Consider the following 16,220-nt stretch of genomic DNA (forward strand, 5'->3'; position numbering starts at 1 on the left):
TGACATGGTGTGTGTGCCTAACAAATACCAGGAACCTGCCTTGTAGCATCAGAGTCTATCAACACAATTCATACTTTCAAAAACAACATGGGGAGCAAACACAAGCTTCTTCCAAAATTAACCCTTATCTGAATGGTGCAACTATAGCCTTGTAATTTGTACAAAGATTGATATACCGTACATGCACGTGCAGGCATAGTGTGTATATACATTCATCTATTTGTGAGCATCAACATACCAAAATGTATCCTATTAGAAAAAATGGGAGAAATTTGTGTTAAAATGATGCTGAATTTTCATGAGGACTTTTCTTTTTTTAAAAAAATCACAAACTTGATGTGGAAATGTGAATAACCAAATTTAAGACTGAAAAGATGAGAAACTGAGTGTATGAGATAATTATTCTAGAATAATTATTGTGATTTTGAGATTGGTGATCTGGCATGGTCAACTCTTCCTGTCTCTGATTATCCCTTCCTGGCTCTGGTTATCTGTGTTTTATTGTTTTCTCTATCCTGGTCAGTAAAAGCCTTTGATGTATGGCCTGGCTTTTTGTCTCGTAGCTGAGCCTGCATAAGCCCTAACAGGCCACAGGTCTATAAAATATCTAGTTTTGGGGCATAGAAGTCAGACGTTTGGCACAGTCTATTGGCCACAGAGCTGTGCATCAAAGGCTACCTGGAGGTCACTTTGCCACTTCTTCAGGGCTTCTCAGTGACAGATTGAAGTGCTTTCTTGGTAATGTATATTTTGCTTGCTGTTTGGAATAGAATCTGTAATCTTCTCAACCACTTGGATTTGTATTGCTTCTGAATCTAATTTTAAAAGAACCATCTTGCATTTAGCAAGACACTGAGAGGTTAAAAAAATTGAGATATTTGCTCATCCCTGACACTGATACAGATACAAGGTGAATCTTGTGGCCTATGTATGCTTCGCAGCATTAGATACAATGAATTATTGTAGCTAGTGCACACCCATGAAATCCAGACATTCTAGCTAAGCCACCTAATTTGCATTGCAAAAGGGGTTGGAGGGCCAAAACAATGACAAAAATATTTGGAAAATGGGTAGCAAACTTGATTGACACACATTGAGCTAAATACTCTGTTTGATCATGCTGCAGGCAGCTCCTACCTTGATGAGCCCATTAGATAAGACTAGAGGTAAATTGAAGTTTTGAATGCTGTAAGAGGTATGAAGGAAGCCATATGTATTTAAACGTGGCAGGAAAATATACACTCTGATGGCTGTTTGATCACCACATGGCTTTTAAGCCTAAACCCTAATATGGAACATGTACCCAGCCAATTAAAGATTTTTGCTGTCATTGGGGAAAACAACTACAATAATCAAGTTAGGGACTCTTGATTATTCAGATGGGAACTGAGTGCAAAAGAATATTGCTTTTAAGAAAATAAACCATTGCTGCTTCTGATTGTGCAGTTTATGCTTTTGAGAATAAAATAATGTGTGACATTGGTTAATTCTAACAAGTTTTATTTAATGGCAATTTTTTTTTTACTGTTGTAGCATCATTATATCTGGTTGTTTCAATAATTTTTAAAAGACTCACATTTCAGAGTAGAGGGTCTGTTATAAAGCACCATTATTTTCCCTCCTTGAAGACTGGTACACAGTGCAGATTTTCTCATTCCCTTTCATTTCACTCACCCACAAATCTCTACCAACCTCTTCTGTAATAAGTTTGGGTTCAATGTATTGAGAAAATGGTTGACATGGTGGTATTAAGTAACACTTAGAACAAGCAATAATTTTCTACTGGAGCCCTTTCAGCAAACTAGGATCATTTCATTTTTGCTCCATTTATTATATTTCTATGCTGCTTTTCACTCACATGAGTTAACACTATCCAGAATATTATTGGAAATTGATTTCATTAAACCATACGATCATTCTATTATGCTGTTTAAACTGAGGTAAGGTGCTTGGATGAGAAATTGTTGACTGTAACATGGAAGCAAACTCAGTTTTGGACATCTGGTGCCACTGGGCCCAGGTTCAGATGAAACCAGGAAATGGCTTAGCTCTTGGCAACAACACAAACAGGAAGGAGTGAAGTATCCACAGTTTCAGCTTTGTTGTAATGCAAGAGTAGGGAACCTCCACCACACAGGCCAATCGTGGTCTACCGGGGGTTCAAATTTGGTCCGTATGCCATTTCTGCAAATCATGCTCACCTATCAATCAGCTGATGTCACAAGTGATGTCAGCTGGTGGGTTGGCGCTTCTAGTAAAATACTAACTTGCATGCCTGTTTCGTACTGGGAATAACCCAGGAAAGCAGCCCCAACTTTTTGCAGGCATTGCCTGTGGCAGGGATTCTCCTGCCTACAACCTTTTAGTTTTGTTTTCTTGGTAAAATACTGGTTAATTTCTCCACTCCACTCTCAGTCACTTGATTGGTAATAGGTAATGGAAGTGTATAAACTATGCCTTAAAGCAAGGATGTCCAAATTGGCAGATGCTGTGATTTCCCCAAACCACATCCACGTATCAATCAGATGATGTCACAAGTGAGAGGGAGGGTAGAGATCAATTCTGGCTTAGCTGTGGATGCAAGTGTCCCTCTTTTATGCTGGCATCAACAGTGAGAGGGGCTTCTCCTGCATGCGACCAATCCTTCAAAGTACAGCCTTATTTCTCCTCTCTCCATCACCTGATGGAGAGGGGATAATCAAGGCTTTACCAGTCAGATACTTAGAACTCCCAAAAGCACCAAGTAAAGGGCAGGAAACATCTTACACTGTGATTCCCAAGTGAGTGAAAGCTTGGGAACCCTGCAGAAGGGATTTCCCACCCACCTGTCAATCTTGGGCTCCAGAACCCAATAGGTTCTCCACCCAGGTTTAAATTGACATGAATGAGGACACAGCATCTACTTTTTTAAGTGCTTTGATAAGTAAATGGTACATTGCCTTTCACAACAAGAGATAAAGTACATTTGAAGATTTCACTTAGGAAACACATCAATGGAACTTTCAAAGAAAGCTAAGAGACCATGGTGTTCATATGGTTTCTTAAAAGTAGTGGCTTATATTATGCTATGTTTAAACAAAAGATTTTAGCTGATATCAGAGACCTGCAATGATGTCCCACACTGTAAAATCCATTTATTTCTTGTTATTCTTCTTGTATTACTGTAGTAGTTTGAGTTTCAATTTTGGTGGATGCTTGTCCTAGTGTAGTATTATTCACAAAGTCTTTTTTGATTATTTCCTTTCAGTCGAAACTGATATATTCTGCCGAAAATCTTTACCACAGCAGTTTTGACTTCCTGGTTCCTCAGTGTATAAATAAGTGGGTTCAAAACTGGGGTAACTGCACTGTATATGAGGGTCACCATCATTTCTCTTTGAGAAGCATTCTCCACAGAGGGCAGCATGTAGTTAAACAACACTGGCACATACATCAATCCAACCACCATCAAATGGGATCCGCAGGTGGAGAAGGCTTTCTGTCGACCACTTCGGGATTGCACTTTGAAAAGAAGAAAAATGATAATATAGAAATAGGAGAGGAGTGTGGCAATGAAAGGTCTCATGGCAACAGAACTAGCTACAGTGTTGAGGAGCATGAGGTTGAGGTGGGTGCTGCCACAGGCCAGTTTCAGCAAAGGCTTGATGTCACATAAAAAGTGTTCAATGTGGTTTGGCCCACAGAAGGGCAGACGGGCAGTTGCCACTGCATGCATCAGGGCATGAAAAAAGCCAGCAAACCAAGTGGCTGCTGCCAAGAGTTGGCAGACCTGCCTACGCATGATGATGGTGTAACGCAAGGGGTTGCATATTGCTACATAGCGATCAAATGCCATTACTCCAAGAAGAATGGCTTCACTGCTGCCCAAGAAATGGAAAAAGTGGAGCTGGGCCATGCAGCCAGCAAAGGAAATGGTTTGGACTGGCAACAGAAAACCAGCTAGCATCTTTGGAACAGTGACTGTGGAAAAGAAGATGTCAAGGCAGGAAAGGTTTCCAAGAAAAAAGTACATGGGAGTGTGCAGCTTTGGTTCAACTATTGCAACAAGCACAATAGCTGCATTCCCCACTAGGCTGGCCAAATACATCATCAGGAAGATGGCAAAGAGAGTACACTGAAGCTGCCAGAGATTGGTCAGGCCCATCAAGATGAATTCTCTCACCTCTGTTTGGTTCTTTGTCACTAAAAGGGAGGAAGAAAGGTAGGTGAGATCACTGTAGAGTATTATTCATGTCCATCACCCGTACCAGAAATCCATACAGACATGGGCAGATAAAACTAATTCTAAACCCCCTTAGATAAGTTATTTTCTTTTCCTTCAACCATTTACAGTACTTTTGAAATTCCTAGTCATATCATACGGATGAATGACTTGTAAAATCTACAGACTTTTTAAACGTGCAGAGAAGCTCATGGGACACTCTTCCTGAGCCTTTACTCACGAGAACATTTATCCCAGCATCCTGTTCTCACAGTGGTAGGCTAGATGTCTATTTCCAGGTCACAAGCAGAACCTCAGTGCAGCTCCACTTTTTCCACCAATAATTCCCAGAAAATGGGGTGGAGGAAAACAGTGGACAAAAACCATAGCCAAAATGGTTAAGTCTCTTAAAAATAGAATCTAGCCAGACTCTGTATGAGAGAAAACCAGCAGGAAGCTGTTAATGAAAAATGCTGTAAGCTTTCTATTTTTTTTTTAAAAAAATAATTTTTATTAATTGGCCAATCACATCAAATTAAGTCACATCATATAAATTCCGAATTACAAAGCCAAATTTTTAAATTTTGTTGGGGGAACCCATACTTCAAGATCCAAAGGGGAATTCAGATCATCTTCTTATTACTGCGTTAATGTCCAAATCAGTCCCAATCAGTCCAAACAAAGTTCATAATTCTATCCAGTCTTATCTTGGTGTTGCCACATCATATCTTGTTCGTATAATTTCTCTTTTTCCTTTACGATCTCTTCTGTTAGTCTCCTTAAGCCGATAGCAAGTGTAATAATCCTGTGTGGATTTCCCGTTCCTCCACTAAATCCAGATTGTTTCCATATTTCTCCTTCGTAGATAACATCACTTTATCCATCGTAAATTTTGGCATTTGTCGCTCTTAAGTCCCACCGAGGAGTTGATTCACGATATGTAAACAACTCTATTTCTCTCTTTCTCCTCCCAGACCCAAGAGCTCCCACAATGCCTCACAAAATGGCGAACGACATTTTTTCCTGACTGCGTCACTCCAAAACTCTTAGCTTTCCAGCTTCATCTTGAAACATTGCTTTGGATCGAAAGTTTATCTCCACACAGCCTTAAATCCACAGCTTAAGTCCTTAATTTCTGACTCATTAGGGGAGGGGGATTCTTGTTAAATCACATAAAAAGGTAGAGGCAGGTTTCCCCCCCCTCCCCCCTCAGTTATTACCGTATCTTGACGTTCTTCTCGTATTTTATTGTTGTCTTGTTATCAGAGATCTCTTCTGTCAGCAGTATTTACTCCCCTTTTTCCTTGATGTATGTGCAATTAATCATGTCCAAATTATTTCTTTTAAAGATCATTGCAACCAGCGGCGCGAATCGGGGACGGCGTCGAGGAGTGCCGAAAATCCCACAGGAGGGCTTTGTGCCTAGTGCCCCCACCCCCACAAATTCGGGGGTGGTATAGGGCACAGCAGGCAAGGGCCGTCCCCCCCATAATCCTGGGGGGGTTAAGGAGGCTAATTACCCCCATCATAGCCTCCAAATTACCTCGTGTGGGTGGGAGAGATGTTATTGTCAGCCATCTTCCGATGCGCCACCTAGTGGCCCCCCTCTTTCTAAAGAATAATGAAGTACAACTATCCAAAGCATCATTAACTTGCATTAACGATACATTTTTGAGTTTGTGTAAATAACATCTAGAACTTCTACATGGTAATTACAGAAATGCAAAATGTTGGAGAGTGCTCTAATGTATAGGGTTCTTTATTGTGTTTTTAATATTTTGTTGGAACACGCCCAGAGTGACTGGGGCAACCCAGTCAGATAGGTGGCATAATAATAATAATAATAATAATAATAATAATAATAATAATGTCTCTTTTGCAGCTCAAGTAAGGTATTAACTATGTTTTATATGCAGGCTTTGCTGCAAAATTCTCAATGAGTCTCTGCTTAAAAAGCACATCTGAAGCACAGCAGAAGGTATTCTGCCTCTAGCAACATTAATACTGGGAAATTAACTCCAGACATTGATTATAACTCAGTTTCAGTATTAAAGACTTCATAATCCAACAAAAGCATTGTTTTGTCCTTGTTTCTGTTACCCACAGAAACAGACACTGAGATATGAATATTTCATTGTCCATCACACAGGAATAGCATTGCAGGGGTTAGATTAGATGATCCTCAGAGTCTCTTCCAACTCTTTGATTCTATAAGACACTAACATTTTAGTATCTGATTCCATAAATAACTACAGCAGTGGTGAAATGAAGGGGTTTAGCCAAGAATTTTGCCCTGGGTGAAGCCTCTAGAGCAGTGGTTCCCAACTTTTTTTGGTCATGATCCACCTAAGCCACCTAAGCCTCTCGAAAATCCTGATTCCCCATCCCCCACCCCGGTGACATATAATTCTTATTATTAAAAAAGTGAAGTCCTATTAACTTGGTCTAATTCATTCCCAAATTGCCACCCTTAAAAATCACCCTTGTGGGGCATGTGCCCCATGTTGAGAACCATGGCTCTAGAGCCATTGAAGCTCTGAGCCTCCAAGCAATAAGCTTGGTCTGCCCAGTCACACAGACCCCACTCTATAGCAGTTTTGCTTTGCCTTTGTTGGCTCCCTCGTGTGACTCTGTGCCTCAGTGGAGTTGGAAAGCAATGAAGATTTTTCTTTTCTGTTGCAACAGAGTTCTCTCCCTCCTTGCAAGGAAGACCCAGAACAAAGGTGTGTAACAACTTTTAAAGACTTTAGAAATACATACAGAAATCCTTTAACTAATGTCTAAAATATAACTACTAATTTCCCAGTTACCCTACATATGTAACAGAACCTTAGGAAAACGTCAGGCATGCAATGGAAGGGGACTTCCTCCTTGAAAATAGATTCGCAAAAAGAATTAATGCAACTTATATGGAACCTAAAATGACTACAAAGTATAATTTCCTGAAATGAGTAACCTGGATAAAACCCTTTGCTCTGTGTTATCATAATTAAAATTTCATTTTTCTATTGTGTGCTTTAGTCAGGTTTATCAGCTGTAGATTTCCACAAATGCAGACTGTCAGCACAAACTTGTATACTTTCATCCTTGGAGTAAAGAATGGGATGAGCATACATTTCTTGATTAACAGATAGCTATATAGTGCATTCTTTCAAGCTGCAGACAGCACCTACTTTGATAAGTCCGCTTGTCCATTGAACCTTGATAAGTCCGCTTGTCCATTGAACCTGAGACTGCATTAAGTGGTATGAAGGAAGTACAGTATTTAAAGGAGACAAAGCAACAACAACAACACTCTGATTGCTGTGTGAGCCCCCACAATTTTAGTATGCAATATGTGCCCAGCTTGTTAAGATTGTTGGCCGCCGTTGGGTAAATTAGCTACATTCATTAATTTAGTGCCTCTTGATTGCTCATGTGGGAATTGAGTCCACAATGCTCTTTATTTTGAGAAAATAAACAATTTGTGCTTTCGATAATACAAAGTGTGCTTTTGAGAATACAAAAAATTATGCAATCCATATATTCTGCTACGTTGTTTTTAATGACCAAGATTATTTTTAACATCATCAATGTTTTTTTGTTCAACAATTTTTTAAAAGGCTCACATTTTTTAGTAGATAGTCCATCTTAACACCATTCTCTCCTCTCTTTAGAAGTTGTGTACCCAGGCCCCACCACATGCAATGATTCCTGATTTAGGAAAAGAACCAGTCAAGACACAACATTTACATTTTGGGGTCAAAAAAGTCCACAACTTTTATTCATTGCAAATGTAATAGGTTTGGTGTAGCATTGGGTATAACCATTAACATCCAGCCTGGCTGCTGGAAGTATTTCCAAAGGGGTTTGCCCCTGAGACCAGGAGGACCTATAACATACATCAAAATGGGTCACCCCCACAAGAGAACCACCTTAAGGGGTTCAATGACCATAGCTCCCTCCTAGGCATCTTCCTGGATCCCTTTAATGGGATACCTCTTTCCTTTGGTGGACAGCCTGCCCTCCACCAAGACTAAGGCCAAGCAAATGCCTAAACTGCCACATGAGCCAAACACTTTTGGCTTGTCATCAAACCAATCGCATTTTCAACCAGGCCTTTAAGCCTCCAGGCATTATTCCCTGCAGCTGACAGGTGGACACCGTCATGTCTAAACAAGACCTCTGATTTGTGCAAACCTGTTTGGGGACACCACAGCATTGCCTCCTTTCTAACAGTTCATTAGAAACTGTTTTGTGGGTAAGTTACATGGCACGACTCAAATTTCGAAAGTATGGCTCAGGCTACCATCTTTGATTTATTCCTCAGCATCTCCAGGTAAGACTAGGAGAGGACCCTGTCTTACACCCTGGAGAGCCATAATCAGTTAGTCAAACAGAACAATGATCCAATTCTGTATAAGCCAGCTTCCTATGTTTGAAAGATAATTTTTCTGCATAATATTTTCCTCAGAGCAGATTTTACCTCTTGATTCCTCAAAGTGTAGATCAAGGGGTTTAAAACAGGTGTGACCACACTGTACAACAGAGTGATGCTCATTTCCCTTTCAGAAGATTCACCAGTAGAGGCAAGCATGTAGTTGAAAATAACTGGAATGTACAAAAGTGCTACCACCGTTAGGTGAGAAGCACAGGTTGAGAAGGCCTTCCAACGGCTCTGCCATGACTGGACTTTAAAGAAGAGGAAGGAGATGATATAGAGATAAGAAAGGAGAGTGAGAAAGAAGGAACCTAGAGCAATGCAACTTGTGACAACATTGAGGAGGGTCATGTTGAGGGCCGTGCTACTGCAAGCCAATTCTAGCAGGGGCTTGATGTCACAGAAAAAGTGCTGGATAAGACTGGGGCCACAGAACCACAGCCGGGAAGTGACTACTGTGTGCATTAGGGCATGAAAGAAGCCTGCGGCCCAGGTAGCCACAGCTAGTGCAAGGCAAGCCCATTTATTCATGATGATAGTGTAACGCAGAGGGTTGCATATGGCCACATAGCGGTCATATGCCATGACTCCCAGAAGCATGCCTTCACTGCTGCCCAGGAAGTGGAAGAAGTGCAGTTGAGTCAGGCAACCAATAAAGGAGATAGTGTTGTGCCTCTTTAGGAAGCCATTCAGCATTTTGGGTACAGTAACTGTGGAGCAACATATATCAAGGCAAGAGAGATTTCCAAGGAAAAAATACATGGGGGTGTGAAGGCGTTGCTCAACCAGGACTACTGCCAAAATGGCCCCATTTCCTAGCAAGCAGGCCACATAGAGCAGCAGGAAGACTGTGAAAAGCATGTGTTGATGTCTGTGGTCATTTGCTATACCCAAGAGAATGAACTCGTAGACCTCTGTCTGGTTCCCCATCTCTGTGCAGATAAAAAAAATAAAAATGGGGGGAAATAGGCCAGTGGTTTTAGAATGGAATTAGAAGAGAATGTACTGTAGTGATGAATGAATTGAAAGACAATGGATTGTGGTGTTGGGACTGAAGCCATGAAGGCAATTTGACAAGGCTTCTTTCCCTGGTCAGTTTTTAAATTAATTTTAAGGAAAACAATATGAGATAGAAAGGCATGAAGATTATTTTCAAAGTATGTAGTATTTCAGCAGAAGTCCAGAGTGTTGGATTAAATAATCTCCATCATTTCTTCCATCTTTGTGATGCTAAGTAGAGTGCTGAATGCAGGGTGGAATACATCTGATGCGATATTTATCTCACTCTGTCATTCCTGAAAGAGTGATGAATTTTCATTAGCGCAGGGATAGTCAAAGTGGTGCCCTCAAGATGTTGTTGGACTCCAACTGCCACTAGCTCTAGCCAGTTTGTTCAGGAATTGAGTGAGTAATAGCATCTTCTGGAGGGTACTACATTGGCCGCCCCTGAATTAGAGAAACACAGTTAGTGACATATTGAATAATCAGATCACATTTTGTATGAAATGAGTTTGTTAGAGTCTCTTCTATCCTACACACACTCTCTTTCTCTCTCTTGCTATTCCCAGGTAGAACACCATCCCCGCTGTGGGAGAAGTGCAAAGCAAAAAAAATTAGTGGTTGCACCTTCTCTCCATCACCTGTTAACACTTCACTGTCTTGTCCAAGCAATAAACGTATCCCTCACTTCTTTTTCTTGCTCTGAACATAACCAAGGAACCACTTTGCATTGCTTTGTCATTGTTTTAGCAACCTTTGTAAACCTGCCTTACATCACACTTACAGGCTTGGGCTATTGCATTGGTCTGTGGTTATATGCCCCTCCTTCCATTTCATATGCACATCCTTTAAAAGACTCAACTCACCAGAGTGCTCACCAAACAACCAAACTGGCTTCTTCAGATGTGTCCCATGTTTCTTTTTGTCCCCCCTTCCTTTCATTTGTTAAATGTGTAGAAAATAACAAAAACAACAAGTGTTGCATAAACTACAAAAAGGTTTGTTCTTGTTGATTCAGACTGGCAACTTTAACTGGCCCCTGTAGCTGTGTCATTATGGGAAGTTTGATGTCACTTTCCTCCCAAGAAAAAAGACATTGAGTTAAACATTATTAGCTGCAAAGTTGCTCAACATCAAACTGCACTTAAAGTTACAGTACAATGGGACAGCTGCAAACATGGGAAACTCATTGCCCCAGTTGCATGCAAAGGAACAAAGAAAATGAAAGATAGTGAAATTTATGGAAGATCCATATTATACACCTAAAGCATGTTCAGCACACATTTGAAACACATTATTCACCCCCAAAATTGTAGGAACTATAGTAAGGTTACCAGATTTTTTTCAAAGAATCCAGAGACACTTTTTTTTCAAAGAATCCGGGGAGAAAAAGGTTATTTTAAAATTTTATTATTATTATTATTATTATTATTATTATTATTATTATTTTAAAGAAGTAATATGTCCTCTTCTGTGGTCTCCTCTGTCACATGGCCTTCCTCTAGGCCCCGACCTGCTCTCTTGGAGTGCTAGCCGCTGTGGAGTAGGCTCAGCTTGGGCCTGGGCTTGGCCATGTGTCCTTGCCCTCCCAGTGCTCTCCTACTTCTCCTCTTCAGCAGCAGCAGCGGCGCAGCAAGGTCAGGGCTCACCTCTTTTTTCTCCTTCCTCTTTCTCTCCCTTCCTTCTCCTTCTCCTCTCCTCCTTCTCTCTGCATCAGCTCTGGGGTTTTCCTGGCCCCAGAGCACCACTGGGCAGTCAGCCGGGGGGCCAGGTGCTCTCGCTCCAGGCTCGATTTGGGTTGGAGGTGTCAGCGGTTTCCCCAGTTGATGCGCCCGGCATCTCCAGTTCCCCCTTGGCAGTGGCTGTGACAGTGACAGTCTCAGCAGCCCAGAGCCAACCTGGTAGCGCAGTTGGCTCTGGCTGACTTCCGGAGCTGCCCGCTGCCATGGTCCCCGCCATTTTGCCTTGCTGGAGGTCCCCATATGATGTGTCTTGTGCCGTTGAACCAATCACACAACATTCATTCCCTGCTAATAAATCTACAACACCTAAAATATAAATCTGGGGACATTAAATGAAATCCGGGGACATTCCAGGGACGGATTGTGTCCGGGGACAGATTTGTAAATCTGGGGACTGTCCCCGGGAAACAGGGACTTCTGGCAACCATAAACAGAGCTACTCCATCTCAGAGCTACCATTTCTAGCACTCCTAAGAACTTACACTTCCCAGGGTTGTTTGGAAGAAGTCCTGTGCTTTAAATGTGCACCACTTGTGCTTTAGATGTATAGTGCAGATTATCCACTAGTTATTAGGCAACATTTAATCAGATAAAGATTTTTACTTGGCATGGAGACAAGTGTTTAAAACTGTTAATTGCTGAAGATCAATTGTTAATTGCTGAAGTAATTGTTAATATTGAAGACTAGCACAACAGTATTACTACGAGACAGAAAACGAGACATGATTTACATGTGCAGACTGTAAAAATCATGCTTTGTATCATTTCCCACATCTATTCCACTTTTTCCACTGTGTGAACTGTACTCCTAATTTTTAACTCATTTATTCCTTTATTTCTGTAATGCAACCCATAGGGGAGAATAAGGTATGAAGGTATCTGAAATTTGCTAAGTAGATGGGATGTGGGTGCTGTGGGTTAAACCACAGAGCCTAGGGCTTGCCGATCAGAAGATTGGCGTTTCGAATCCCCACGACAGGGTGAGCTCCCATTGCTCGGTCCCTGCTCCTGCCAACCTAGCAGTTTGAAAGCACATCAAAGTGCAAGTAGATAAATAGGTATCGCCCCGGCAGGAAGGTAAACAGCATTTCCATGCGCTACTCTGGTTTGCCGAAGTGGCTTAGTCATGCTGACCACATGACCTGGAAGCTGTACGCCAGCTCCCTTGGCCAATAAAGTGAGATGAGCGCCGCAACCCCAGAGTCGGTCACGACTGGACCTAATGGTCTGGGGTCCCTTTACCTTTACCTTATTTCTGGATTTTCCTGGGATTTCATTACCGGGATTTCAAAGGTGGAATTGACGTCCCAGAGTCATTTCCAACAGGCTCTTTATATTGGATCTTAGACAAGTTGACCGAAAATTGTTAGTTTTTTTGCGTTTTTGTAAAAAAAGAAAGAAAAAAAGCTCAATATCCTTGGAGTTTGTTTAAAAACAGCTCAACTTTTTGAAATATGGCAACCCTGTAGTTAAGGGATCCACATACTGAATGCATTTTTGTTATCTTTTTTAAAAAGTTGCTTGCTGCTTCAGCTCTTACCTTAGCAAACTATATACTTCTTTCAGTCTAGATATTCAACTTGTAAATAGATTAAAATCCACAGAACCAGAGTAAGATATTATCATCAGTTTGCCCACACTCATATTAAAGCAGAGGAGAGTTATAGCTTCTTTGTATACTTTTGAGAGTGCTCATTTTATCACATCTACCCTCCTTTGGAAAAGAAAAACCAACCTCCCTTTAGGAGAAAAAACCAAAACCTTTAGAGATTTTTCATGTCATATGAGAATTCCTTTGTTTTTGAAAACATAAATGATTAATAAGGTCTTTTGAGATGGTATGTTAATTGTTTGTTTTATATGATATTGTCTAGAGTGAGAGAGAAAATTTTGAGCTTGTTTAAGCAAACTTGCTGATGAATTCCAGCTATGAAATTTCATGCTGGAGTCCATCTTTGAAATTCTTTTGTAGTTCTTCTCAGGCCAGTAACAGTGAATCCTTCTTCTTTTTTACCCCTTGGTTTCTTCATGTTGCCTTTTATATATATCAGATCTGTATCCATTTAGTTTGGGAAAGGCTCATCAGTTTGTTCTTTGTAGGCAGCAAATGGGTATTGTTGACAACTAAAGGAATATATCATATTGGTTGATTTTATCATGTCTCATAATACTTTTGCAAATAGGGAGATTTCACCCCAACTTTCATTTCCTTTTTGCCTTCCCATCCACATAATTTTGGTGAGCTCAGTATGAAACTTCAATACTTGATTGAAAACCACCAAATAAGTTGTGGTGGAGTTATTAAGTTATAGTGGACTTGTGCTGAGTTAAACTGGAAATGTGTTTATAATGTTATCAAGACTAATTTTGGGAACATGTTAAATTTTGTTAAATACTATGATTGTTCTGTTAGGCTCTTAAAAGTGATGTAAGGTTCAGACAAAGTTCCTCAGTTTATTTATTTGCATTTATTTATTAAATTTTATACCACCCTTCATTTGCATACCCTCCAAAATTTCTCCAATGAAAATAGGGACATCCCATTCCATAATGATAATTTTACTATTTATACCCCACACATCTTACTGGGTTGCCTCTGGGCAGCTCCCAACATACCGGTACATAAAATCATAATAAAACATTAAAAAAACACCTTTCCTAAACAGATTGCCTTCACATGGCTCAGGGGTCAGATACCCTCCAATATTTCTCCAATGAAAATAGGGACGTCTTAAGGAAAAGTGGGAGATTCTGGGATCTTATCAGAAACCAGGATGGCTTCTCTAAATCAGGGATGTCCCTGGAAATTAGGGACACTTGGAGGGTCTGCATTTGTAGATCTCAGGGTGATTCTCAACATAAAAATACACCAAAGAACCACAAAAATATAATAAAAACAAGAACAAGAACAAACCAATAAAGCCTCTTTTGATCATTTCCTTTCAGTGAAATGTCAAAAACCTTCTTCCCAGAATCTTCAACAAGGCAGTTTTGACTTCCTGGTTCCTCAGTGTATAGATAAGTGGGTTCAAAACTGGTGTAACAGCACTGTATATGAGGGTCACCATCATATCCCTTTGAGAAGCATTACCCACAGAAGGAAGCATGTAGTTAAACAACACTGGCACGTACATCAATCCAACCACCATCAGATGGGATCCACAGGTGGAGAAAGCTTTCTGCCGACCAGTTTGGGATTGTACTTTGAAGAGAAGAAAAATGATAATGTAGAAGTAGGAGAGAAGTGTGGCAATGAAAGGTCCCATGACAATGCAACTGGTTACAATATTAAGAAGTAAGAGATTCAGGTGAGTACTACCACAGGCCAGTTTCAGCAAAGGCTTGATTTCACAAAAAAAGTGTTCAATGTGATTGGGCCCACAGAAGGGCAAACGGGCAGTTGCCACTGCATGCATCAGGGCATGAAAAAAGGCAGTAGACCATGTGGCTGTTGCCAAGATTTGGCAGACCTGCTTGCGCATGATGATGGAGTAACGCAAAGGGTTGCATATTGCTACATAGCGATCAAATGCCATTACTCCAAGAAGAATGGCTTCACTGCTGCCCAAGAAATGGAAAAAGTGGAGTTGTGCCATGCAACCACCAAAGGAAATGGTTTGGACTGGCAACAGAAAACCAGCTAGCATTTTTGGAACTGTGGTTGTGGTAAAGAAGATGTCAAGGCAGGAAAGGTTTCCAAGAAAAAAGTACATGGGAGTGTGCAGCTTTGGTTCAACTATTGCAACAAGCACAATAGATGCATTCCCCAATAGGCTGGCTAAATATAGCATCAGGAAAGTGACAAAGAGTGTACACTGAAGAGCCCAGAGATTGGTTAGGCCCGTCAAGATGAATTCTCTCACCTCTGTTTGGTTCTTCATCTCTAAAAGACAGCAGGGAGAAAGAAAGGTAGGTGAGTACCATTCAAGCCATTTACCTATACAGTGGTTCCTCTACTTATAAACGTGATCCCTTCCAGGGTGCCGTTCGCACCCTGAAAAGTCCGTAAGTAGATCACCACTTCTGCTTGTGCATGTGCCATGATAGAGCACTTCTGCGCATGCGCAAACCGGCAAACCCAGAAGTGTTCATAACCTGGAAAAAGGCAATGTGAAGCAAACGCAACTCGAGGTACGACTGTGTCTGAAATCTCTACAAACATAAGCAGATAAAAACCCAGTCTAATTCTAAACCCACTTGCATTCTTTATAGGGAAATAATTTTATTTTTCCTACAACCATAATCATTACTTGCGTGCCCAGGTGTCGCACAACCCTCAAACCTGTCTGATGAATAACAGTCAAGAAATAGTATTTTTGGTCAAATCAGGGACAATTTTATCGCCATCCCCTCCTACCCCCAGAAATAGACACTCACATTTTAGCATATCATTACATAAATAACTACAGCAAAATTGTACCTGTGTTCTCTTTCCAGTATGACTCTTTCAGGATCATCTGAAATCCACATTTGGACAAAGAATAGTTACAGATAGCATTGGTCAAGATTAATGTTTACCAATTAATTAATGTTTGCCAATTCAGTTATTCGAGTTGCAGCAAACACCCATTTAAATTATTGAACCCAAGTTATGTTCATTAACTTCAAATGGTCTTATCTTACTAGCACTAGCACCAGTTTCAACCCTTTGCTTTACTTTATCATCATGAGCATTTCATTTTTCTATTGTGTTCTTTCCTCACATTTATCAGCTGTAGTTTTCACAAAAGCAGGCTGTAACATGCATAATTTCACCCTGGGAGTAAAGAATTGGAGGAACATAAATTGCTATATTAACATCCAGCTATATAGTGTGTTCTTTCAAGCTGCAGACGGCGCCTACCTTGATGAGTTCACT

The 16,220-nt window shown here is 40.7% G+C and overlaps 4 protein-coding genes across 4 annotated transcripts in view; 1 reads left to right on the forward strand and 3 right to left on the reverse strand.

Moving 5' to 3' along the window:
• Positions 1-16,220, forward strand: part of LOC307201508 (olfactory receptor 6N1-like) — a gene marked incomplete at its 3' end in the record, with an annotated part of 248,480 nt that overhangs the window by 138,313 nt on the left and 93,947 nt on the right. The window lies entirely within an intron of this gene.
• On the reverse strand, positions 3,212-4,171 carry LOC307200413 (olfactory receptor 12D1-like; the record flags this gene model as incomplete). Its single annotated transcript, XM_079948955.1, has 1 exon — positions 3,212-4,171. Exon 1 carries the CDS (start codon positions 4,142-4,144, stop codon positions 3,212-3,214), a length of 933 nt encoding a protein of 310 aa, XP_079805081.1. The 5' UTR covers positions 4,145-4,171.
• On the reverse strand, positions 8,613-9,551 carry LOC307200414 (olfactory receptor 12D1-like; the record flags this gene model as incomplete). The annotated part of the gene is made up of 1 exon (XM_079948956.1): positions 8,613-9,551. The coding sequence occupies one exon, from the start codon at positions 9,549-9,551 to the stop codon at positions 8,613-8,615; it is 939 nt and encodes a 312-aa protein (XP_079805082.1).
• Positions 14,305-15,243, reverse strand: LOC307200415 (olfactory receptor 12D1-like; the record flags this gene model as incomplete). The annotated part of the gene is made up of 1 exon (XM_079948957.1): positions 14,305-15,243. The coding sequence occupies one exon, from the start codon at positions 15,241-15,243 to the stop codon at positions 14,305-14,307; it is 939 nt and encodes a 312-aa protein (XP_079805083.1).

This window comes from Podarcis cretensis (genome assembly GCF_951804945.1).
Source record: "Podarcis cretensis genome assembly, chromosome: 13".
NCBI classification, from domain to species: Eukaryota; Metazoa; Chordata; class Lepidosauria; order Squamata; family Lacertidae; genus Podarcis; species Podarcis cretensis.